General features: G+C 52.3%; 1 protein-coding gene across 20 annotated transcripts in view; it reads right to left on the reverse strand.

Annotated features, from left to right (window-relative positions):
• The window catches only part of EPB41L1 (erythrocyte membrane protein band 4.1 like 1), a 115,772-nt gene that overhangs the window by 9,780 nt on the left and 79,883 nt on the right, over positions 1-26,109 (reverse strand). For 9 of the 20 annotated variants that reach the window (XM_071221760.1, XM_053927445.1, XM_045194950.3 and 6 more), the window contains 10 exons: positions 23,214-23,362; positions 22,308-22,343; positions 19,789-19,971; positions 17,090-17,194; positions 10,690-12,666; positions 10,101-10,208; positions 8,617-9,027; positions 6,470-6,571; positions 4,941-5,021; positions 368-454 (listed from right to left, as the gene is read on the reverse strand). In XM_071221760.1, the coding sequence (XP_071077861.1) occupies positions 368-454; positions 4,941-5,021; positions 6,470-6,571; positions 8,617-9,027; positions 10,101-10,208; positions 10,690-12,666; positions 17,090-17,194; positions 19,789-19,971; positions 22,308-22,343; positions 23,214-23,362 (3,239 nt within the window). The remainder of the gene's footprint in view (positions 1-367; positions 455-4,940; positions 5,022-6,469; positions 6,572-8,616; positions 9,028-10,100; positions 10,209-10,689; positions 12,667-17,089; positions 17,195-19,788; positions 19,972-22,307; positions 22,344-23,213; positions 23,363-26,109) is intronic. The other 11 variants (XM_045194941.3, XM_045194944.3, XM_045194942.3 and 8 more) reach the window with 11 other exon arrangements.

Below are 26,109 nucleotides of genomic sequence, written 5' to 3' on the forward strand. Positions count from 1 at the left end.
AACAGAGCCAGGTCCAGAATCCAAGCCTCTGGGCCCCTAGCTCATTGCTCCTCCTGGTCAGTAAGGAGAACAGATGCAAAAGAGCCATATCACAGCACAGATAGCACCAAGGGGCAGAGCCACCTTACCCCACACTGCCAAAGCCCTCCTTGGGGGTGTGTTGGGAAGGAATGGAGAGCAATGGACAAGACTCTGGTGGGCACCAGGATGCCCCCATGGGCCTCTGAAAATGATGCATCTCCCTGGTGCTGTCCTGAAAAGGGCAGCCTTCTGGGCTCTACGAGGCACATGCCATGGGCCAGCTGTGGACCCGGTTCCGTGTTCTCAGTGTGGAGTCCCCTAGCCTGAGCTGGCCCTGCCCACTTACCGGAGAAAGAGAACGGATTTCCGTGGCCACCGTCTGTGGGCCTGGGATCGTGGCAGCTGCCCCCTTCCCGGACTTGAGACTGCTCTCCTGGGGAAACAATAGTGCTCAGATGGCCAAGTCTCAGGTGGGCGGGCCCCAGGGTGGCCGGAGCACGTGACCGCAGGTTGAATAGTGACATTAGAAGCAGGGAGCCCAAGGCCTCACTCAGTTCAGTTTCCTCTCACTGGTCATGCACACACTCACTCACCCATTCACACACTTAGATGTCACTCACTCAGCAAACGCGTACGGGGTGCCTGGAACGAGGGACACGGTGGTGAACAAGACATGGCACTGCTCTCTAGAAATACCAGCACAAGAGTTGAGACACTCAGGTTCTCAGCCCAGCCCCGCCACCTTCTAGCTACGTGGCCTGGGGCACAGTCACTTCCCCTCTGTGGGCCTCATGAACGTACCTGTAAAAAGGGACCCCTGCAATGTAGGTTCATCAGGGGCAACAGCTGTCCCACTGCAGGGGGACGTAGATAATGGGGGAGACTTTGCGTGAGCAGGGGCAGTGGGCATATGGAAAATCTCTGTACCTTCCTCCCATTTTGCTGTGAATCTAAAACTGCTCTAAAAAATAAAGTCTTAAAATTAAAAAAAACCCAAAACCTCGAACCCCTGCCCCACTCCCCCACAGATGTTATGACGCTAACAATGGAGAAAGGGCTTTGCAAATGGGAGTCTATAGGATAAATAGCTATTAATAACATCACAATAATTACTGTTTTCTGAGTTCTTGCTACGTACTAGATATTATCCTAAGGAGGCATTATCTCATTTAATCCTCAGGACAAATCATTTTAATATTCTTGTCTTACAGCTGAGAAACTGGAGGGCCAGAGAATGTTAAGTGGCGTGCTCAAGTCCCCCAGCAAGCTAGTGATAGAGCCCGGAAATGGGTCCACGCTCGTCGGACTCCAAGTCCGACACGCTCCTCCCACACCACCACTCTGCCCTCAGAATGCTGCCCTTGAGCCAGCTCTCCTGGCCCTACACTCGGGCTGACTGCTAGATATTCCTGGAATTGGCCTCAGGTTTACTGGCCCACATCTGGCAAGGGGCCTGGCTGCCTGCCTCTCCCTCCCACCTTCTGCACCATCTCAGGGCCTAGCCTTGTCGGTCCAGAGGCCCAGAGCTGCGTCCATTCTGCAGCTGCCCAGAGGACTGAGCCTGGTCCTGGTCTGTGCATGGGATGGACCTGGACCTCTGCCTGCCAGGGGCTGTGTGAGGACAGATGCCCTCTCTCTGCCGTGGCCCTGCCTGGTCACCTGGCACTCCATCCACAAGCACTTCCTCAGATAGAATCCCAAAACGTGTCGTGAGCAGCAAGCCTTAGAAGGACAGCCTTCCAGGTTCAATGCTTCCTTTCTTTGGGAAACAGCCATTAGCCACTTTGAGTCCTACTCTGTCCCTTCAGGCCATTCTCCCCAAGCCTCTCCTGCTACCGCTTCCTCTTTCCTGGGCAAAGCCTCACCGTGACCTTGAGAGAGGCCACAATTGGGGACAGAGGTCATTTAAAACAACCTGCTGCACCTGCCTCTCCTGTATCTCAGACAGTCTTCTCTCCTGCCTCAAGGAGGAGCAGCTCCTGTCCCCACCAGGGCAATGTCACCATCTCTGCCCTGGACCCTTCCTCCCAGGTACTCAGGGCTCTCCCCCTCGCCATCTATCCTGCCTCCAGACCACCTCAGCCACTTAAGGCTTTCTCATCAAGGCCACTGTCCCCTATCCCTTTATCTGTAGCCCAGATAGTTCTTGAACCCTAGACCTTTAAAACCAATTGCATCCCATTTCTAGGGAAAATCCTAGACATTTTTCCTTGGAAATGTCCCACTTGCCCCAGAGCCTCATCAGATCCAGAACAGAATTCGCCACCTCCTCCTCCTCCCCCTGCCCCCCTCCATGTGCATTCCCACCAGGCCTCTGTTTTCGCCAGCACCTCTCAGACTCGAGGGGTGTCACTGGGAGGGCTATGAAGGCACAGCTGGCTGGGCCTCACCCCAGTTTCTGACTCCATCAGTCCGGGTGGCACCCCAGAGGTGGCCTTTCTCACAGGTTCCAGGGACCGCACTTTGAGTATAGCTTGGCTAGTGAGCAGCGTCACCAGCCTACCTCTCCTCCTGCCACCGGCACATTCTATCAAAGACCGAACCCTATACTTCCCTCCTCTGGTGTCTCTTAACCCTGTCCCTCTCCTTGGCATCCACCTCCTCACACTCTGGCCCTGCACCAGCCCCAGAACTAGTTCCCTGTCTTCTCTTTTGGCCTCTCTTAATGGCACGTAGGCTCAGGGACACTGTCTCCTTCAGTGCTGGATTCGCGGTGCCTGGCACAGCACTTCACACAGTGTGGGTGTTCAGGAAATATTTGCTGAAGGAAGGAAGGAGGGAGGGAGGGAAGGGGGAAGGAGGGAAAACAAAAGGAACCCTTGCCCCAAGGGAAGGAATTTTGGTTCCAGTCATGTTCCACACAGGTTGCAAGAGTAATCTTTCTAAAATACAGAAACATTTATTTTGATGACATCATAGCCCTAATTAAAAAATCCAAGTGATTCTCCATTGTGTCCAGGATGAAGCTTGAACTTTGTATATGACATTCGAAGCCCTTCAAGCCCCAGCCTAGACTTCCTTTCCAACTTCTTCTTCCCCGGCTCCCACACACACACACTTGACACCTCACTTCGCTGCTGGGTTCCTTCACATCCTTGCCTTTGCACCTGCTGTTCCCACTGCCTGGAATGCCTTCTCCCACGACTGCACCTTAATTTATATCCTTCAAGCATAGCTCAGATGTCACTACCTAGATAAAGCCTTCCCAGCTCCTATGGTGTCACCTACACCCCTTCTCCCTGTGCTCCCTAGGAAAGCCTTATGCCACTGTCCCAAGAAAGCAGGGAAGAAATAGCTGCTCACATTACAGACCACTTACTATGCTGCCAGGCTCTCTTCTGAGGCCTCTGCACAGACCAACCTTAGCTCTTCTGCACGTCGACCCTTTGAGGGATGTGCTATTATTACCCCTCACTTACAGAAGTGGAAGCTGAGGTTTGCAGAGGTTCAGGTAACTTGCCCACGGTCATCCAGCCAGAAAGGGGGAGAGCTGGGCCTTGTTCACCACGGTGTGCCTAGCACCTAAACACAGGGGCCCAGCACACTCAGTGTGCCAGGGTTATTATTTGGCCAATGAATTCTAGCAGGCATATGCTTTCTTCAACCCTGTATCCCCACACTGGACAGATAGAGAGGCGAGTGTGTTCGGAACAAATGGAGAATGAATGGATGGATGAGTAAATGAATGATGCCGCTGCCTGCTTGCCATAGCATGGGTTTAAAATTGGCCCCGTAAGCATCCCGACGCTGTGTGGTGAAGGGTTGAGGGGAAAGGAGGAACTGAGTGACCGGGGAAAGTGTGTGAGCTGGTGGCCGGTTTGGGTTTATTTACCTTAAAACCTTTGTTTACTCAAAAAATTACTGCAGGGTAGTCTAAATTAATGTAATTCTCTTCCTATGCGTTTATCAGGGTTTGGCAAGAGAAACCATCTGAAAACAACTTCCCAGCAGCTCAGGACAGATCTGGCCTAAGCAATGATATCCGCGTAGCCGCAGCTGCAGCCGCCGCTGCAGCCCCAGCTCCGGCCCCAGCCCAGCCCCACGTGGACAGTGCTCTCAACAGTCTGGATGAGGGAACAGAGCAGAGTGGTTGAGGTGGGCAGCAGGGCTTCTGGAGTCAGAATGCCTGGGTCTGACCCGGCTCTGCCACTTACTGGTTGTGTGACCTTGGGTGAGTCACTTTACCTCTCTGATCTCCAATCTCCTCATCTGGAAAGGGTGAAGAAAAAAATGGCATCTACCTCACAGTTTTTGTGAAGGCCAGTGAGATGACTGGCTGGCATCACAACATGCGTGCTGAATGCTATTTGTTCTGTGCCGTCATGAAAGTGCCTGATGTTACTGGACTCTCTCAAGAACCTCTGAACTAGGCAGGATAGGGATTATTCCCACTTTACAGATGAGGACACCTGAGGCCAAGGACCTCCCTTCATGGGTCAGACAGCAAAGAGGTAGCAGAGCCACAGGGTCCCTCGGGAGATGGGCTGAAATCCTGAGCTGCTGATTTTGGTTTACTGCACGCCATCTACTGACCAAGCCAAGGAAGTGGCCAGAGATGCGAGCAAATGTGCAGCGGCCAAGAGGACAGACCCTGGGGAAAGACTTTCAGGCACAGTCCTCAGGCGTGGCCAATAATCAAAGAGTACCACCCTCCTCTTACCCCTGCCGTGGACAAGACAGTCTGGATAACTGAGACCCAGGGATTCCACCTCCCACATTATTCAGTCTGGAAAACTGCGGTCTGCCTATGCGGTCCTATGACAGCTATGGTGCCAGACAATTTGGCTGTCTGTCTCAGGCCGGACGCAGGGAGGGCAGATAAGGACTTCTGGAAGCAGCTGGTATTGTTTATCTTGTTCTCTGGCTGTTTCTGGGGCAAGAGGCTGGTCAGAGAGAAACGTCTCCTGGGTCCTACTTACCATGGTGGTCGATATGGTCTCCGTGGTGATGGAGGGTGTAGTTGTTAGGAACTCCTTCCCCCCTGGGGCAGTCCCATCAACCTGCAGGCAGAGCAAGGGGTCATCAGAGAGGGACACACAGAGAGGGAACGCCAGATACTCCTGCAGCATCTGTCAGCAGGGCTTGTGGAAGTCCCAGTTACCAGCTGACAGGCTGTATGAGAGAACAGGGCACAGGCTGTCCACACACAGGCTGAGTTACAGACTGGAATCATGGGTCCGCTGCTTCACTTCAATCGTCTTATCTGACTGACAAAGGAAAAATAATCCCAAGCAATTTGACCAGCTCTATCCAAATTTCGACGGACGTATTCTTTGACCTGCTGATCCCATTGATAGGAATTCACCCTTTGAGAAGAAACTGTGGAAACTTCGCCAAGAAGTCCAGACAAGGAAATTCACTGTAGCACTCATTAACTGCAAAAGAGCAAAACAAGCCCAGGCCCATCGATGGGAGTCTACGAAAAATTGGGGGCCACTCCTGAGTGGGACTCAGAAGAGTGAGGGGGGTCGTTGTTGTTTTGATGTCAGTAAGGATTACTGAGTTGTGGAATTTGTGGCCATTTTTAATTTCCTCTATATTTCTCTGTATGAAAATAAAGCATGCTACTAAAACAAAATAGGCCAGAGGGGGAACACGCTGCCTAAGGTCACACAGCTCATCAGAACTCAAGAGTCCTGACCGCGGTACCAGCAGCCCCAGAAACGCCTATGCCATGTTAGAGAGTGGGTGGAAAAGTTCTGGAAGTGACAGTTGCCCACGTTGTGTTGGTCTGTGTCTCACTTTAGTTCTTGGGACAAAGACTGGTCTGCAGGGTGAGAAGCCCCCAGCACAGCAGCCCCCACCCCCGACCAGGAAGGACTGAGACACACAATCTCAATTTTCAAAGTTTAAAACCACAAAAGGAACTCAGGAACCACCTGTGTCAATTCATGACGGCCTTCTTCCGGGTACTCAGCGCATTTTATCTCACTAAGACAAAGGATTTGGGGTTTCTTTTTTCCCCGTTTGTTCATTTTGCCAATGTGAGGTGGAACCTCCGTGCATAAAAAATAAAATGACTCAATGTGAGCCATTGTGACCACAGCTGGCTTGGGATTTCAAGTTTTCTCTTCCCAAGCAGCCCCTGAGGTACATCAAGAAATTCTCCAACTCCTTTAGGCAATCTGAAAGCCACAATCCTAATCCACTGGCCACTGGTCCTTACCACACACCCAGGAGGACAGGAGAGACATGATCACCCCGGTTTAAAGATGGGGAAGTGGAGGCACAAAGAGCACAGTCTGCCCAGGACAGGAACCAATGCCCACTGCCCACTCCCAGAGCTCAGGAAGGACAATCACGCTCTCAAGAGCATCGGGGTTAAGATGAGGGCTCTGGGGGAGCCAAGGTGGCAAGGGTTGGCTGGGGGGCTTGTTCATGGTGGGGATCCCTCACCCCAACACCTCACACTGCTCAGGCTCAGGGTGCGCCAAAAGACCCGGCTTACCTGGGTGTCCACAGCAGTGACTCTGGTCTGCAGCACAGCCTCTGGCTCGATCTTCTTCCTGATGGCCAGGCTGCTGACAGTCACAGTTTCCGATTTCACAGGCTGTAGGGAGATGAGGAAGGACATTCCATAATTCAAATGCCCAGCACAACTCCTGCCCATGGGCAACTGTGGTGTAGGGTTAGCAGGTTCCCTCCCACCCCTGCAGCTGGCCAAGCCTCCAGAAAGGTACACAGGTCAAGGCAAAAGAGGCATGGTGCGATGCTACAGACACACATCCCAAAAGGAGAGCCAGAACCACCAGCAATACCCAGATAGGCCTGCCATGGACCCTGCAACCACGCAGCCTTGTGGCGGCTATATGCTATTTTCTGGGCTACCATTTCCAGGATATCTACTGGCTCTGGCCAGGTAGCTCACTTGGTCAGAGTGTCATCCTGATATGCCAAAATTATAGGTTCGATCCCTGGTGAAGGCACATACTAGAAGCAACCAATGAATGCATAAGCAAGGGGAACAACAAATCGACGTTCCTTACTCTCTCTCTCAAATCAATTTTAAAAATTTTAAAAAGAGAATATCTACTATTCAATTAATATGCTTTGGGCCAGACCCCATGCTAAGTATTTTCCCCATATACATAATGTCACTGAGTCCTGAATGACTTCAGTGGTTATGCTACCACTACATTGGAATTGTTCTTTAGAGCAGAAGTCACACACCTAGAGACCCACAGGGGCCAGGCAGGCGGTATAAACAAGTCAAGTGGGCTCACTGAGGCCTGGGGTGAGCCAGAAAGCACATGAGGTGCCACTCAGACTTGGCCAACTGTGGCCATGGCTTCTGAGTGACTGACCATGTGATTTTTTTAATGACATAAAAATTTTTACACCATTTTTTAATGATATGAAAAAAATTCCTGGATTTTATATTCAATGTCCTAATTTTAAAATCAAGGTCAAAGACAACACATCTGCTAACCATATCTACACCGAGCCACCAGTTTACATCCTGTGCTCTAGAAGTCCTAAGTCAAATGATCACTTCTTTCTAAGTCCTCCATCAGGCTAGTTCATGGCTATCCACACAGCAGGTATTAACATGTGAGCTGAACGAATGAATGAATGAATGAAAGCTAGCTCGTCATCTGGCTGGGAGGGTGGTGAAGGGATTCTCAGAGATGGTCGCAACCCAGAGATCTAGCCGTTCATTCAATCACCTATTAGTGCCTGCCATGTGCAGGCTTCCTGGAGCTGCCACCTGGTAGAGGAGCAGACCTGTCAGCCACTAACCAACATGGAACACCACCAGGAGCAGAAGCATTACTGAGCAAGGGGACTGTGGTGGGGACAATACTTCTGGTCAAGGTGGTCCAGAAAGCATTTGTTGCGGAAGTGACGTCTGAACTCTGACCTGGAATATGACACATTTGCAAGGCAAAGAAAGGGAGGAAAATCCTTCTATGCAGAGGGAGCAGCCTGAGTGAATGAGCTCTTGTTTCAATGCCTGAAAGAGGGGGAGAGGGGAGTGTGGTGGGAGGTAGGCTGGGGCTGGAAGCAATGAGGGAGCAAAGGAATAACATGAACAAAGATCCCCTGTGGAAGGGCACAAAGCAGAGAGGCCCGGTGTCCCCCCAAGTGATGACGTTTCCTCTTCTCTAGGAGTTTCCACTGCTACCCCGGGGCCAGATGGATTTAGACTGCTGTCCCTTCCCCAGGAAGCCCAGGTCTCTGCCCCAGGGAGAGGAGCCCAGCCAGGATCAGGAGAAACCATCCGAGTTTCAGACCAGGCTGTGGGGGCTCCTGCCAGTCGTCCACAAGCACATGCTCTCTGCAGTGCCATGCAAAACGGGCAGGGAGAGGCGGAGTCGAGGAAGACTGACTGCTGCTCTCGGCTTGGCCTCAGGAAAACGGTGGGGTCATAGGGTTAAAACGCCAAGGAGTGCGCGTTAGGGGCAAGCCAAGATGGCAAACATGCGAGCACAGAACCATGCTGTTCTGCGGAGGGGCAGTCATGCAACGCGAGACAGAGCTTCAGGCTGAGGGATCTGGGCTGCAGGCTGGCGACTCAGTCTTCTCACGGGTGGCCCAGGGCCCTCTGAACATGCAGTGCCTGCTGGGCCCGGTCTCGATGCTGCTCCACTGTACCTCAAACTGGGGCATATCCGGGGTGGAGCAGGCCCCTCGGTCGGGGCTGTCCTCCATGCCCCCGGAATCGTCGTCCTGGCTGGGACCCCTCTTGCTGAGATCCCGGGAGAACACCAGGCCCTCCGTTTCTGAGTCGCTCTTGTCTCGGTCGAGCTCAGGCAGACTGCGGGAGAAGTCTTCGAAGGCGCTGCCGTGGTAGTCACCGATGACCGTGAAGTCGACCTCAGCTTCCAGGCTGGATGTGGAGCTGACTGTGATGCTGGAGCACTTACGCTCAATGGCCAGGTGGTTGTCCTTCAGGAACACCGCGTCCCTCTCCTGGTCCTGGTCCTCGTCTCCTGTGTCACTCTCTGGGGCCCTGGGACGAGGCGGTTTGACTTTCTCCTCCGAGCCCTCCCTCAGCCCTGCTCTCTATGGCCAGATAAAATCAAAGGAATGGGGGTGTGGAGTGAGAGGGAGAGAGAGAGAGAGAAAAGAGAAAGATGGTGAATGACAGAAGAAATCTTGAGGCCATGTTGATGTCCCAAATGGAAGAGCAGGTCAGGAAACAAAAAACACCCCAGGAGAGGTTCCTTGATGTCATAATAAGGTAAAAAAACAAAACAAAACCCGGAAACTTCTCAAGAGTGGGGACGCTGCTTTCCGAGGGTCTCCCAATGGTGGCAAAGCAAGTACAAAGCAACCACCCTGCCAGTTGGTTCCTGGACAGGAGGCTCCATCCAGCGCGTGGATCTGGGAGCTTGTCAGAAGCAGCACCGTACACAAGGCAGGAATGCGAGCCCAGGTCCCAGGCCCATCCGCGTAGGCTGGCACTGAGACACAGAAACCGAGGGAGACCCAGGGACAGGAAACCCAGGCAGGGGAGGCAGAGAGGCTAGAGCCAAGAGCTTTCAGGAACAAAGAGGAAGCCAGCATGGTTTGTCAATTCCACTGAGTCTCTCCATGGGAGGGATCAGCATCATCTTGAGGGAGGAACAATATGGGGTAATTCCTGGGAGCTGGGTGCTATATCAGTTCCACCCTGAGCTCCGTGAGTGGGCTGCTGGGCAGGCCAAGGAGTGGAGGTTCTGGTCCCATCAGTGCAATTGACAACAGCAGGCCAAGGAAATGCCGGAGGGGAACCAGCAACTCTTGTCTGACATACATACCTCTCAACTGGACTGTCAGGGATTAAACACCACACACATTTGGGGCTGCTTCATGACACTCCTTTTTAAGACCAATCGAACACCCACCAAATATTTTTAAAGTGCTTGGCTTCAGGTTCTAGAGACTCAGTGCACTTAAGAGATTCACTTGCTTAACAAGCGTCCATTTGGCCAGTTTCTGGGAGGTTGAGAGGTGTGAGGACACGTTCAGACAAGCCAGAGTTGAGCTGACGCAGGAAGCACTGCCAGAGCAGGTGGGAATCTAAGGCAGCGATGCACCCTGGCCAGGCGAGGGTGACCAGGTGGGTCATCAGGGCACCCAGGGGCTGCAGAGACCTGAGGGCCTGAGGGGCTGGTGAATCTCAGGTGTCCCCCTTTCCCGGGGGGCTTTGCTGCTAAAGTGGTGACGTGCTTCTCTTCCCTGACGGTGTCTCCGGATTTGTTCTGGATTAGAGAGGATAGTTAGTCTTAAGGAAGCAGAAAGGTACTTGGCACTGGGACCAAGAGGCCACCACCAGTGAAGGATGGAAACCTCTGGACTGTCCGCTTCCCCAGGGCAGGAGAACCAGGGGAGGGAAAGGAATGAAGGAAGGTTGCTGGACAAGCCAAGCAAACAGGTAGGAACCCAGCAGGTGGGGGCAGCAAGGCAAAGCAAGAGTGTAGTTTGCTGGAGGTGGTGCCACCTTCTCCGCTGGGTCTGTGTGGCCCTCGAGGGTTTTTGTGGCTAAGCTCACACGGGCTAAGCAGATGAACCCTGCATTCTGCTTGTGCTACATTCAGGCCCATGTAGGGAAAAGAACTCATGGGGATAGACAAGCAGCCTCTGATTGCACTAATGACGAGGGGCCACTGAAACATGCTTCTAAAAAGCTACACAGCATGCGGTGCTCCCCTGGCTGGGGCAGTGGTGGGGGTGGGGGCTCACGTGGCCAGCTCCCCCCGTAGTTTCCTCCAGCGTAGTTTCACAGCCCGAATCGGGGGACATGAGCTCAAGTTCCATGCGTCCTTCGTGGTGGGACGTAGTAGAAATACTCTCCCTGAAGTGCCTGGTAGCAGGTGACATCGTTGAGGAATGTGTGGCATTGGGGACAGCGAGGTCCCCTGGGGGCTGGAGCTGGACGAAGCCCAGGTCTAGAAGCTTATTCTGCTGCTGCTCTGCCTGCCCCAGGGAGGCCTCTGAAGGCAGCTCATGTGGAAGGGCCCATGTTTCGCCCTGACTCACTCGACGGCTTTCCACTCCATGGGTCTCAAAGATCCAAATTTTGTTGGCCACTGAGGTCTTGCTAATATCTTCCAGGGAGCCCTCTTGGCCCCCAGCCTGGAAAGGAGTCATCTTTGTCTTCCCTGAAGGGAACCCCAACCCCAGGGGTGCAGCCCCCTCAACTTCCTCAAGGACAACTCTGGGCTTTCTGCTGGCAACGGGAGGTGCCTTGCGCTCACCTCTGTGCAGAGTCACCACAGGCTCTACTCGGTGCTTGGGCTCTGGACTGTCTTTGAGAAATTCAGGGGAATGTTCTCCAAAGGGACTCCCAACTTGCAAAGGCTCCCCTGACCCAGGTGGGGCTGGACTCCAAGCTTCCTCAGGAGGTGCCTGAGCCTGAAAGGGCCCAGGAGAGGTAGGGAGGGGGCTGATCACCTCCATCTGCAGAAACGGCATATGAACCTTGCTGTCCTCCATCACGGCTTCTCCTGTTTGTGTGTGAACAGGTCCCCTGTCTTTGGGCAAGAAGTTGCCTCCGTCCCGTTTGGCTGGCTTCCACTGAGGGGCACGGGCTGGGAGGTCTGGGCACACGCCCCCTCCTCCGTGAGGTGAGTGGCTTTTCCATCCTGCTGGGGGACTTTTCTCAGCCTTTCCCATCAACTCTTGACTCCTGGGGGCCTTTTCCTCCATAGTGATGGTGGATGCTGGGTGGGTGTACTCTCCTTCCACCCCCTGCCCAGCTTCTTCCCAGTCCTCAGTGAACATCTGCCCTGGAGAAGATCCAGTATCATGCTGCTCGACAAAGGTCTCCAGGTGGTCTGGTCTTCCGTGGTCCCTGGGGAGCCCCGCCCCTTCCTCTAAGAAAGCTGTGTGAGCTTTACCTGCTTCATACTTGCTCCATCTGGAAGCTGCAGGAGAGCCCCACTGGTCTGAGGAATCCAGCTCAGAGCTCTCTGCAAGTTCCTCAGAGAGCTTCAGCCCAGTCCTGCCTCCAGGAGGGGCTTCCAGGTGCTCTTCTCTCTCCTCCAGCAGTGGAGGGAGGATTTGGTCTCCAATATCTTCCTCTCCATAGTTGAAATAAAAGCTCCTCTCTGCAAAGGAAGTATCTGTTTCATCACTGGAGTCAGCTCTGGCTTCCACGTGGGCTGGGTCCAGCAGAAACGACTGAAGTCCTTCCTTGTCAGAGGCTGGAGAGGGTATATCTGCCTGGGCTGGCCTGGTCCCCAGGACAGTGGGTCTTTCACCAGTCTGGAACTCCTCCAACTCCTTCCTTCGCTCTATGTGGCCCTCCAGCTGACCGGATACCCGCCGCTTCCTGATGGTTGCCTCCCCGGTGCCCACCCTGAGCTGGGAGCCCTCAAGGAGCTTTTCTGCCAGCGTGCAGCCTGTAGCTGGAGAAGCCCCCTCTGGACCATCCCTGACCCAGGGGCCTTCCTCCCACATGGACTCAAAGTCTTCAGGGCTTGCGATCATTCTTCGTTTTTGCTGGGCGTTTGCTCTTCTGGCTCCCACCATCTCCTCTGTGGCCACTTCAACTTTGAACTTGTCCACCAGGACATCCACCTTGGAGAGTCTGCCATCAGCAAGGATATCTGCGAGGCCTGCCTCACTTTCTTCCTGCTGCGTGGTGGCCACTTTTGGAAGCCTGAGTTCTTCTGGCCTAGTGTACTTCCTTTCTATAAATACCCAATGCTCTGAACCCTGTGTTTCAATTGGAGCAAGAAGAGGTTAACATGAAATATAGCATCTGAAGAATGGGTCACCTTTTCCCTCTACAAGAAGGGACCAATCTACTGCCAAAAGGTCAACACGTCCGTCCCCAGAACTGGCTGGGGAGAGGCAGGCATGACAATGCCAGTCAGCCTCATCTAGGCTCCTCTGCCCATCGAGGCACCCACAAATTACTTGCCAAGTCCCCTCAACCACCACCCCAACTTGGTAAAATGGGATGGGGTCTCCTGCTCTCCCTGTGTTAACCATGGGGAAAAGAAAGATCCATGGGTGGGCCAGGACTCTTCCTCTTCCTCTTTCAATGATATAACTGCCACAGTCAGAGGGGAAGTAGCCGATGTTACATGGAACCTTTGACTGTTAGAGCCCAAAGAGCTCCCAAGACACCTTCAGTCCAATTTCCTCATTGTGCAAATGGCAAACGTAGGCCTAAAGAAGGTCAGTGACTTACCCAAGGTCACAGTTGGTTGATGGTACAGTCAGGAAAAGAGCGCCTCATTTTTGATGCCTCGGATCCTGGCTAACTTATCTCATGGAATGTGGAATATGCGTCCTATGGAATATGTGTCCCAACCGTGACCTAATGCCAAGTTGATGGGAAGCACTGAGTTAAGTTGATGGGAAGCCCTGAGTTAACTTTCAAGCCACAGCCTGAAATCGGACCTTTCTGCAAGAACTTCTGGGAAGGAAAGAGATTAGAATGAAAAATACCAAACGGCCAGCCCTAGAGGGTGCCAGTCACCATTGTGCCAGTCACCACAACGGCTTAAACAGCTTGAACTTTGTGGGGTTCGTTCCCAAAGAAACAGGTACCATGGCCTGTCCTTGGAAAATTCTAGCAAAATCCACAGAAAGAGTAGAAAGAGACTAACCAGAATACATCACAGAAGGAAACCACCTAAAAATTCAGGCATCACTGAAGGTCCAAAGTACTAATAAAAGGGCAACGTTGCCAAACCATTGACAGAACAGCCTCTGCCTGCCCCAGAGCCCTTGGAACAATGCTTGGGAGCGAATGATGAACTTCTAGAATCATTCAAAAGCAAGAAGGCAATTGGCATTTTAATCTTACAGCCACCAAAAACTTCTGTACACAAAATCTCCATGGAAGTCTAATATGCAGCACAAATGTGGGGCTGCACTGTTGAACTTGGGGACGTGGGCTGCCCTGAGGTGCCCTCTTCCTTTGAAATTGCTGCTCTGTACCCTGGCTGGTGTGGCTCAATGGACTGAGTGCCGGCCTGTGAACTGAAAGGTTGCTGGTTCGATTCCCAGTCAGGGCACATGCCTGGGTTGTGGGCCAGGCCCCCAGTTGGGGGGGCCTATGACAGGCAACCGATCGATGTCTCTCTCACACATGATCAATATATCTCTTACACATCATATGTTTCTCTCCCTCTCTTTCTCTCTCCTTTCCCCTTTTTTCTAAAAATAAATAAAATCTTGAAAAAGAAATCATGAGGCAAGCCCCTCATAGTAAAGCTGTAGAAACTGAGGCCCAGAGAAGGTAAGCACCATGTCCCAGGTCAGAGAGTGAGCTACTGGCAAAGGCAGGCCTAGAAGCAGCCTCTTGCTCCAAGCCCTGTGAGGTGTGTCCCAGGAAGAGATGCCCCAAACTGCTCCTGACAACAGGCTGGGGGGTTTACCTGACCTTGGGCTCTGATTCAGGTTATGACTTGGTGAGGAGTCTGTCAGATCCCATAAGATCTAAAGGATTCTGATGGATCAAGGGAACAGTGTAAACCTCTTACCTCCATTCCCCTACCCCATTTCAGCAAAATCTCCGTGATTGTCAGGGAAGCAAACCTCACTAAGAGAATCTCGCCAACAGAAAAAGATGTAAAAGGAAGGGGAAGGCCCAGATCAAGTCAGGCATAGGTTCTGGGATTTTACTTCAGGCTGCTGAGCCTTTAGGACAACAGCACCTGAACCCACCCAGAGAGAAGTGTTTCGAGAGCCTCCAGACGCCAGGCCTCCTTTCTCTTCCACTTGGGAAGCAAGTGTCTTTAGCTGCTCCCATTTCCGTTTCTACTGACATCATCAGCATGGAAGGATGGCCAGCAATGGCCCACGAATTCCCTTTTGGGACACTCCTGCCCCAAGTCTAACTGGAAACTAGTTTCTAGAAACTAGAAGCCTACTAGACTGAGTGGGGCGGGAGCTGGCACAGACCAGAAAGATTGTATAGGAAGAGAAAGGGAAATGTACTTGTATTTAGTTACTTTGTGCCAGGCACTATCAGCCCTTTGTCTAAATCCGCGGTTTTCCACCTTTTTCAGCTCACGGCACACATGAACTAACTACTGAAATTCTGCAGCACACCAAAATATGCACTTTTTGCTGATCTTACAAAAAAAAGGTATAATTTTGATTCATTCACACTGGATGGCTGTTGCATTGGCTGTTGGCATGTTTTAATTTGACCATCTAAGGGAAAAGAGGTCAGTAATCCTGACTAAATAATCAGATGCTGCATGTTTTGAAATTCCTCATGGAACACCAGTTAAAAATTACTGGTCTAAGTTATTAAATTTAATCCACGTGGCAACCTGTGACACAGATGCTGTCCCCCTTACTTCAGAAGGGGAGATGGGGGGTGGGTACTTGGGGGGCTCCCAGCGGGAGGTGACAGGCACGGATGACAGTGAACACTGAGGGAGGTAGAGGTTCTGCTTCTAACAAGTGAAAGCAGTTCTGTAGGAACCTAAAGAGAAAAGACAGACCGAACAAAAAGGAGAAACGCTTCACTGGCACCACAACCCTGGCAGAGCCACAAGGGGCCCTAAAGATTAAGGATGGGAAGATGTCAGGGGTGTCAATCCCAGAGCCATCCTTTCCACTGAGCTGGTACCCTCAGCCCCTGCTCAGAGCACCCCCTGCTGTCAGATGGAGGCACTGCGACAAGACAGCCATGGGACAGAAGCTGGGAGCCAAGTGGATCCCATTCTGCTCCCACACAGGCCACTGACAAGGAGAAAATCTCCAGCCAGGCAGTTGTGCTGACTCCAGGCCGCTCGGGCCCCACTTGGAGCTCTGGGTCACATTCTGGGCCCAGAGGAGGGGTCCAGGACGAGGAGCCCTCTAGAAGCTATGCCCTGGGAGAAATTGATGAAGAAAGAGGGTTGGCTGGTGCTCAACTCCCAAGGGCCTTGAGAGCAGGTCTAAGGGTGCCTGGGGACAGAGGGAGGCCCACAGTCAGGCAACTCAGAAGGTCAGATAATTCAATATGCCAACTTCACAATGGAGGACTGAAGACAAAATGAGCTACCATTAAGGACAGGCAGAGCACCCTCCGTGAAAGGGGCCGGATGGACAATTTTCAGGAACACGGATGAAGGACGCAGGTTTCCCCTCCCCCAAGTATGGGCATCAGTCCTTGGCTCTAGGGCCATCTCTGTGCTCCAGGGTACCAGTGCTTCCCTGACCTTGGCATGCTGTTGATTCCTGTCCAACTTTTCTCAAAAGAGAGCCAATGGTCTTATTTTCACAACTGAGGAAAAATTCAGAGTAAAGCTGTGACTTATGTTTTACCACTACTGGAGCTGACTCATGTCTCTTACACGGTTCCCGCATGTTTTGGCAGCTACACAATTCTTCTCTGGGAACTGAGAAAGGTGTTTGCCCTCACACACTCTGTGCCATAGAGGAGGGTCATATGTCAGGGAGAAGGGAGTTTCACCTGGAAGTTCGGTCAGTACCTTCCAATCCTGACAGTCTGTGAGGCGCTGGCAGGGAGGGGAGATGCAGCCCCTGCTCCCTGGGCCTGGATTCCACCTGGCATCCGTGCAGGGGCACAGCAAGTTCCCAGAGCCCTTGACCTGCTGCTCTCCTGGGTGCAGACGCAAAGCTCTCCTCATTTAGAACACTTGTGTGACAACATCTCTGTAACCCCGAGGATACTCCTTGGAGACCCAAGATCCAAGGGGAGTTTAGAGAAGAAAGAGGTGGGGATGGATGGGATGCCATCCTCCAACCAGCCATGGCTAGACCTTACTCAGGCTTCTAAACAGAAACAAGACCTTAGGGCAGAAGGCATGTAGGGGCCATGGCCTCCGATTCCAAGCTTAAAAGGCAGAGCTTGCTTCTAGAGCCACCTGCCTGGCCTGCGGGGAGATCATCTCTGCCTCCCTCTGAAGCCAGAGGTGACTCGGGCTGTTCTGTCTTCCCTGAATGGTTTCAGTCCCGATTCTTGGGACACAAGGGATGAGGGAGGGGCCTGCCCTTTGTGGATCGCTAGGACGGGGATGCTCATTTGTCCCAGCATGGAGACAATGTGGGCTACCCACTGATCCCATGCGCACAGCAGTCTGGTCCACCCCCTTCACCCCAGAGAAAGGGGCTTCTTAAGACCATTATGGGGGCTCTGGGTAGGTGGGGAGGTGATGACAGTAACCTCAGGAGATGCTGCGAGGCTTTTCTGAGTGAACACTTCCAAGCCTGTGGCCGTCCCAGGCTCAGGTGCCAAATCCTGCCGAGAGGTGTCCTGGGTCCTCTGGGACTGCAGGGGAGGCCCAGGGCCAGAGGAAAAGGAAGGAGGGAGGCAGGGAAGGAGAGACAGAGAGGGAGAGAGAGAGAACAGGAGAGACATACACACAGAGTCCATAAATAGCCCTGCTTTGTAAATCCCACATCCTTGGGGTTTTATAGAGGAGGTCAGGACGGAGCTGCACTGTGGGGTGAGACAGAAAGGAACCGCGCCTCCAAGCCATTCAAGGGGCTGGCTGCCAGCCAGCACCTTCCCCATTGCCGGCCTGTTCTCATTCAGGAGGTTTTGGAGCCATGTCGCTTGCACTCTGGTTCCAAGTCTCCTCTGGGTGTCTTTAGTTTAGACTATGGTCCAATTCTATAGTTTAAGAAGTTATCTTTGATATGGAAACCTGGGCTTGGCAAATGGGAACTCTTCTCTATAGTTTGGGGTCCCCATTTTGGTTTGAGTTCCTCCCGTTTTCCCCTTGGCCCAGATGAAGCTCAACAGAATATGAGGAAGCTCCGAGAAAATCTGGGTGAAACCCCCTGCAAAGCCCGTACCTGGAGCAGGAGTTCTTGCTACCATCAGCAATGGCCTCATGACTGTCCACACCTCCCAGTTTATAAAGTATGTTTATATCCATTATTTTGTTCAACCTTCCCAAACACCCAACCATAAAGAGTGGCAATTTTAGTTTCCTTTAGACCAACTGACTAGCCAGTGAGGCTCAGAGAGGTAAGGTCACTTGCACAAGGACTCAGACAGTCCCCAGAGAAGTGTCCTCCCCATCTCCCAGATCTTCAAGGGCCTCTCAGTGCTCAAGGTGAGCTCCTGGACCAAAGTTCTTTCCCGCAGTGGGCTACACTTCTTGGGACAACAGTGAGAAGATAGGAGGTGGAGCAGATCCCGCCCGTCTTCTAGCAGTTCCAGCTGACACCAGCAGGTGGAGCACCTCCCAAGCCAGGCTGCTCTGAGGACTGCCCAAAGCTCCAGAGCCCAGTTCCCCAGGGCTCATCACGAGCTTCTTAGCTGGAGCCCCACCCTTTCAGAAGTCTCTGCACCCCACCTCACCAGCTTCAGGACTGAAGAGAGGCCACACGGGTCAAGTGTCTCAGGGCAGGAGTGGGGCATGTAACTGGATCACTAGACCAGCCCCCATGGCCCAGTTTAGCACCTTCAGGGTCTCCATTGTGTCAAAGGTGACCTCAGAAGCCCTTGGCGGATGGATGCAGAGATTTACCCTCCTTCCACGGCACCGGCCTAAAGGCCCCCAAGTCATCCCTTACTCTGTGATTCGCCAGCCAGGGAGCTACCACGGGCAGCTTCACTGGATGAGGCCCTGGGTTACTCAGCCGACCAAGGCCGTGGGGAGTGCTGGGTCAATCGAGTGCCCTGCTTATTAGGTCATGGCTGCATCACCAACTGTCCAAGCATTAGAGGGCAGCAGGCACGCAACTGACTCTCTGTCTGGTCTTCACTTGATTTGGTCTTGCTTCTAGGCAGTTGTGATTTAATAGCAAATGCAATGCCTGGGACACAAGAATATCAGGTTCTGGCTCCTCTTCTATCAACTATGATGCTGGAAAAGTCTCTTCCCTTCCGGGCCTCAGGGCCATATCCCTGAAGGGATGACCTTGAACCAAGCAGGTTCTGTGAACCCTTCCAAAGTTTACCTTCTGAGTGAGACCTGGGACTCTCGAAATGAAACAGTAAGTATTGAGCATCCAGGTCTCTGCCGGCCCCTCCATGCTTGATCTCATTAGCTCCTCACAACATTCCTAAGAAGCAGGTGCTTTAAAACCTCTACCTAATGGAGGCTCAGTGAGGCTAAGTCACAAGCCCAGGGTCATCCAACCAGCGGGCATCAGAGCCAGAGTTCAAACCCAGGAGGTGGGTTTGAGTCCAGTAAGCAGCAGCACTAGGGAGAAAACACTTAAGTATAAACGGGGGTAAACTCCACCAAGATGTCGCAGTGCCAACGACAACAAGTTGGGATTATCAGTCCAGGGATTTTCACGACCCTGTCTTTCTCTTGTTCAACTGCTTTCCACTCTGACAGGCAGGTCGTGTGGGATCCTTTTCTGAGGCAACAGGAATAGCTCTGATTTTCCTGGAGGACCTATTTTCCTCCAGTGGCCTCTGAGCATCCTTCTGGGAGGGAACACTCCTCAATCTGCGTTTTCACAACAAGCATGCAAGGGTCTGGTCACTGGACAGAGCTACCCTGATTGTTAAAGTTTAGTGTGCATGGGAACCACCTAGGGCACTTGTTTCAAATGCTGATTCCAGGGCTCTGCCTCCAATATTCTCATTCAGGAGGTCTGGCGTGAGGCCCCAGAACCTGCATTTCTAACAAGCACTCCTTCCCTATCATACTCTGACTGATGGAAGGGGAATATACCAGGCTACTCTGAGTTTTTCGGAGTGGTCCCTGGGATTGCAGATTCCAAAGTTTAGTGACTTTGGCTTCCTCAGCTTAACCCGCCGTCCCACCCCCATCATCCCTGTATGCAGCAGCGGGGAGGAGCGTACAGGTGTGGAGGCTGACGGTGAGTCAGTACACAGCAACCTTCCCCACCCCCTTTACCCAAGGCCCCCAGTGAGGGGTTTCGGGTGAGACCTACCTCGCTGGCTTTCTCAGGGGTGCCTTTGGGGGAGGGGGAGGCGGGCGAGGAGGGCAGCCTGCGCTCCCGCTCCCAGTCTCGATCCCGGTGGATCAGTTTGCTGTTGGGTTCCTTCAGGGTCCTCTTAAGCTCGTTAATGCTGGCCTGGTGCTTCAGCAAGACGTCCTCTGGCTTGTCTAAGAACTAGGGGTGGATGGAGAGGACAGCCAGGCATTAGAGGAGCAGCTCCACGATGGGGTGCAGGGTGTGGTGGAGATGCTAACAGTCACCATCGCTATCCTGTATCAGCAAGGTGAGTCCCATCCATGACCCGGTGTCACTCTCACAGCACCTCATGAGTCAGGCAGGGCCAGGACATTAGCCCCAACAGGGGCACAACTTCTGATCAAACACCACCTTTTATTCTCCCCTGTTTGGCTCCTGGCCTTGGAGCCCAAACCCAACCAACTCCCACAGGTCTGGGCGAGCTCCCTTCAGTGCTATGAGCCCAATCCTAGGCACAGAGGTGACTTCCCTTTGCTCACAACCAAGGTACAGTGAGAACTCACCAACCCTGTTCACTGGGTGGCTCTGGCCCACTCCTTGGTCTCTCAGATCGTGGTCCCCACCTCTAACCAAGACTTGAACCACTGTGCTTAGCAGGATCCCCAGTCTAGGTCCCTCCTGGCCCAACATGTGCAGTGAATCAAGCCCTGTGGGGCTCTTCTAAAGCCAGGGACATCCAGTAAAATGGGCTCTGCTCCCACACCAAGAACCAGGGACCAGAAAAAGATTTGTGCTCAGTATTCTCTGCTGACAGCCACTACCTTTCCCAACAACCCTGGATCTTCCAGATACTTTGTGGGTACCTATTCCTCAACAGCAGACAGGATGAGATGCAGCCAGAGAGAAAAACTAGGATGGTGTGGGGTATTCAGGAGGATTAGGAGAATTACAGACCAGGAAGAAGAGCAGTAAGTCCAAGGCTGGACACAAGAACTGAGCCAGGTACAGCTGGAGTCATAGGTGTGTTCCACATTAAACTGCCAAGTGTGAGCTCTGGCCAGTGCATCATGACAGAGTAATCTGCCCCTAGGTCACCTGAGGTGCAGCCTTGGCACAGGAGATGACAGTGACCTGCCAAAGCTGCTTGTCTGCCTACTGCTAGGGGCAGGGCGGCGGGCTGGAGGTCCAAGGACCCTTATCTGCAAGGCTATTGAGGATTCCTGTCAACTCAATTCAGGGCAAGAAATAGACAGTCTCAGCTTATTAGAAAGTCAGTTCAAATGACTCTACAACTACTTGGAAGGTAAGCTTGTGCTTGGACAAGCTAGACTCTTCCCCCGGGATTATCTCTGGCATCCAAGGATCCACTAGGCTGGACTCCGAGGTGACCTCAGAAAGGAAACTGATGCTACTGAGGCTTCTGCTTCCCTCTAAATACCCATCTGTACCTCTGGCATCCTTTCCCAAGCTGAGCTGCGTCAAGACAATGTCTGAGAAATCAAACCTGATGGAGTCTGCACGGGGCATGGGTTTGGGCTGCAACAGACCGAGATGTGTTTTGTGACCTGCCCTGTACCTGCTGCTCCAGCTCTGTGGGCGTGCAGTGTTCCCGAAGGCCAGAGGGAGCAGCGGAAACCTGAGATCCTTGAAGGGCCTTGGGGAAGACTAGTCCAAAAACCTTACTTGCAGATGGGGAGCTGGAGCCTGAGGGGTCATTCCCCAAGACCCTCAAAGCATCAGTGACAGGTTCAGGACTAAAACCCAGACCACGGGACTCCAAGGCCAGGCCCTTCTTACTTTCCAGCCTCTGACCCTTCCCCTCGGGCCCAAGAATAAATCTACTTCTCTTGCAGTGAAAGCTCAGATAAAGAGTTGGAGACGATGTGAAAGGGAAGGAGAAGTAGCTAACACAGGAGGAATAAGATGAGAGAAGCAACAAGGGGAGAGGAAAAGGAGAGAAGGCAGGAGAAAGGGAGAAGGCTTTCCTGACAGAGCTAGAGCAGTAGCAGGCCCAGCCCAGAGGGAGGGGCAACAGAATCTGAGAAAATACTGATGTGCTCTGAGGCTCCTCCCTCCTACCCCTCCCACAAGGTTGCCAACAGATACAAAAAGAAGCTTGGGGTGAGGGGACAAGGGACACAGATGAAGAGGAGATGAGTCAAAGAAAGGGTCTGAGGGTGAGATGAGCTCAGTGAACACACAGAATGTCCTGGAAGGGCTGGGGAACACAAGTGGGACAGTCAGCAGGGATGACGGGCAAGTGAGGGAGGTCTGGGGAGGCAGGGCAGAGAGGGGGTTCAGGAGGGAGGGGAACACTGCTGGGGGTGGAGTCTGAGCTGGATGCTGGAGAGATGAATTTAACAAGGGGGGCTCAGGGTAGTTGGGTGGGGGATGGGACTGGGGGAAGGAAGGGGGAGGAGGATGTCTAGGGAGTAGAGGTGAAGCTAAAGCTGAGGTGGCAGTAGATGAGCCTGGGATGGACTGGAAAAGGTGACAAATGAGCTGGGTAGGTAGGGACAGGTCCCATGCAGTACCTCCTGCTTGTGTCTTGGCGTGGTTTCCTGCTCCGGCTAGCAAACATGGGAGGAGGGAAAGGAACCAGCAGGGTCAGTAGAGCCGATGGATTAGAGACACCACGACCAGCCTGGTCCAACAGGTAGCCCAGAGTGCTCTCACCCAAGCAACAGAGGCCAGGGAAGCTGGGTGGGCCCCCCACGCGCAGTGAGTGGTCAGAGGTGTGGGGTGTGAAGCAGGGAGCTGGCCCAGGGAGGTGAAGAAGGGGGCGGGAAGACTGGAGGTAAAGTGAGCAGTCAGTCGCACTCAGCAGATGGAAGTGAGAGTTCTGGGTATTCCTGCTGCTGGCAGTCAGCGTGTGTGTTCAGGGACCTGTGCTCCCAGTGGGGCTGCGTGGTGGAAACACACTGCACCCGCGTGTGAACGTGCCCGTGTGCATGTTGTTTGAAAATCTGGGTGCATGACCCTACGGGTGAGGGGTGCACATCTGTGAGTGATCGCACGCATGTGAGTCTGAGGCCATGCATGCCTGCACGAATGTGTGCACAGGAGTTTGGGAAATGGAGGCGGCCCACAGGAGGGGGACACTTGTGAGGGCCTGCAGAAACACCCCATCATGTTCTGGGGAAAAAGGGAGCTGTGCAGATTCAAACTGTAGTCAAAGGGGCAAATTCAGAATGGGCAGAGGAGGCCGGAGTCCCCTAGGGTACAGTGTGTCCCTCCAGGAAAGCAGAGCAAAGGGAGGACACAGGGTGGGCAGCATGCCCCCCCCACCTGGGCATGTCCAGGTATTGAACAAGGCCCAAGGGCAAGGCCCTGAACACGGTGCACCCCATAACAAGGGTGCTCGGCCACAGCTGGGCACCTGAAGGCCAAGGCCAAGGCTATACACAGGATCAGAGGTTATGAGAAAGCCAGACTCCTACCTTCAGCTCCTTGATCTTGGTGGGAGTCCTGACCTCTCCCTCCTCAGCCTCTGACCGCCGCCCTCCGGACTCGCCATCTTCCTCCCGCTTGTCACCATCAGGTCCTGCGTCATGGTTCTCACTGACCGAGGCTGGGCGGGAGAACTCTGCTAAAGGGGCAGAAACAGCCAGGCGGCCGTGTGAGACACCTGCCAGGTGCATGACAGGGAGCTAGTCCTGCCACTTGCTCAACCGTGCTTGGAGTGGAGCAGACACCTCCACACCCCCAGCACACTGGGGACAAGAAGCCAGTGCCCAACTGAAGTGAAGTGGCCTTCCCCAGGTCACGTGGACTGCCTCCCAGCCCTGGGCCCCCTCCTGATATCTACAGTACTAGAGCCCAGATTCAAAGCTCAAATCCATCTCTTCTTGGCTGTATGACCTTGGGTAAGTTATACAATCTCTCTGGGCCTCGGTTTTATCATCTATACACAGTACCTACTTCAGACAGCTGGTGGGGGAGGGGTAGAAACAAATAAGCTAATGTGTATAAATATTTAGAAGAGTGGCTGGCACAGAGTGAGCCAATTCAATCCATGTTGGCCCACAAATGTTGATTTTCTTGTGGCGTTTGTGGCAGAATACTAACTTGACCATTATTTAGCAATACACGGATATTGTTAGAGGTTAATCCAAGGGGACCCCTGCAATAATAAAACCTCTCTCACTTGCTGGCCTCTAAAGCACTTTCCCGAGCAGGAAAGAAAGGGGTGGAATTACATCCGTTACACCAGGCTCTGGGCATAGCCCAGACTATGCCCATGGATTGCGTCTTGGTAGGAAAAATTGGCTGGAAAAAACTGAATTAACACGACCAGAGCACGGATTATCCTTGAGACCGGCTTGGATTAAAAAGGAGAGAATTATTCTTTCTAGTCATACATGTTTACTCAGCACAGTGCCCCATCACGCACGTCATTTCATCTGAGCTGCACAATGCTCTGTGTTGATGGTTAGAATGGAAATTATTCTCCTCACTTCACAGAGGACTAAGTGAGGCTCTGAGACCTTTGAGTGAATCAGGAGAAGAACCCAGGCCTACTGGCTTAGAGTCCAGGCTTCCGGTCCCCTCTTGGTGAGCTTCACCAACTCTGGGCCAGTCTTTGCTGCCTTGCACAATCCGGGCTTCATTCAGCCCCTGGCATAGTAATGAAAACTGCAGGGGAGGAGAGAGAGACAGTGGGGGCCTCCTTTCCTTCTGCAGACTGCATTTTGCCGTGTATAATGCGTAATATTTTTTTTTGCCCAAACTTTTAAGGGAAAAATAAGGGTATGCATTATACATGGGTAGTACAAATTCCGTATCTATATAAATGTTTTTAATTCTTTTATTTATGCCTATGCATTAAAGTGTAACTCTAGAAAGCAATGACGGTATCCGTATGCAAAATAATACCCTGGAATACAAAATCGGTTTTGTTTCTAAATGTAAATAAATAAATAATTGAATTGAAAAGTTAAAACAAAAGTTTTCCTGAAACTTTGGGCCAAAAACATGGGTGCACATTATACACGCGAGCATATTATACATAGCAAAATACAGCAAATCTTAGCTCTCAGCCCTGAGCCCATTCAAGAAGAATAAGGAGCTTCCCCAGCCCCAAATGGACTCTTGCAAAACTGCATGTCCTTCGAAAATGGCCAGTGAGTCCTGGGACAGGTCTTACCTTCATACTGCAGGAAAAATACCAGACTCCCCTGATCACCCGGAAAACTCCTAGGTATCCTTCAAAACCCTGACCATTATCACACTCTCTGCAGAGCCCTTTCTGCTCTTCCCAGACAGAATTCATCCCTTTCTCCTCGAGGCTGCTCTATATTCTGTACACACTTCTCCCACTGCTTGGATCGCATGAAATGCTTACAACCCTGCTATTCTAGGAGCTCCTCAAAGGAAAGGGCCATACTTATTCTAACATTCAGAAAACATTTGTTGAGTGGAACTTACTTGCTTAGAGGCCTGCCCCAGTGTGTTCTGGAGTATTCACTGTTTCCCCACTCAAGTCCCTACCTCCTCCCTATAAACCACCCTCTACAAACCTAAAAGCAATAATAATTTATTATTGCTACAATAAACAATGACTTACTATGGGGCATTATTATCTTTTACTAATGATAGGGAGATTATTCTATTTTATTTATTTTATTTTATTTCCATCAGGTTATTATTTACTAAGGTCCTACTATGTGCCAGGAATTGTTTTGGGTGTGGTAGAGGTATTATCTCAGAACATAGCAAACAGTATTCTTTATCTTGCAGACGAGGAATAGGCACCAGGAGCTAAGCTGCTCAAGGCCTCCCATCCATTCATTCAGATGTTTATGGGCCACATCCCGTGTCCACAGAGCAGCTGCTGAGTGTCAAGGCTGAGATTTGAACTCAGAACTGCCCGACTCTGAATCTCTCCAGTGCCCCATGTGGCTTCTATATCTCTCCTACAAACTGCAGTGTGCACACTGGGACAAGTCCTGGACCCTGACGCATGCCGCTTTAGTAAGTCTGGGCTGGGGCCTGGGAATCTGAGTGTTTCCCAGAACTCATAAGTGATTGTGATGCAGGCCATCTACGGGCCTCATTTTGAGAGGCCTTGGTCTGCTTGATACAGGAAAATGTAGGGCCAATTCTTGTTGGTATTGAGGGCACCTGCCCCCCCAAGAGGAGAGCACCATGTGGTTAGATGTCAATCAGTGCAACAAAACCAAAAGACTGGGAACGACCCTCCTGCCTCCAGTCAGGTAAGGCATCACCAACTCCACACTGCGGTCGCAACACAGTACAAATGGTTTGTACTGTACAAATGGCTTCTCCTGATATGATGACCATCTGTGAATCACTAGACACCCTGGGCAGGGGCTC

The sequence above is a fragment of the Desmodus rotundus genome, chromosome 6, assembly GCF_022682495.2.
Source record: "Desmodus rotundus isolate HL8 chromosome 6, HLdesRot8A.1, whole genome shotgun sequence".
NCBI classification, from domain to species: Eukaryota; Metazoa; Chordata; class Mammalia; order Chiroptera; family Phyllostomidae; genus Desmodus; species Desmodus rotundus.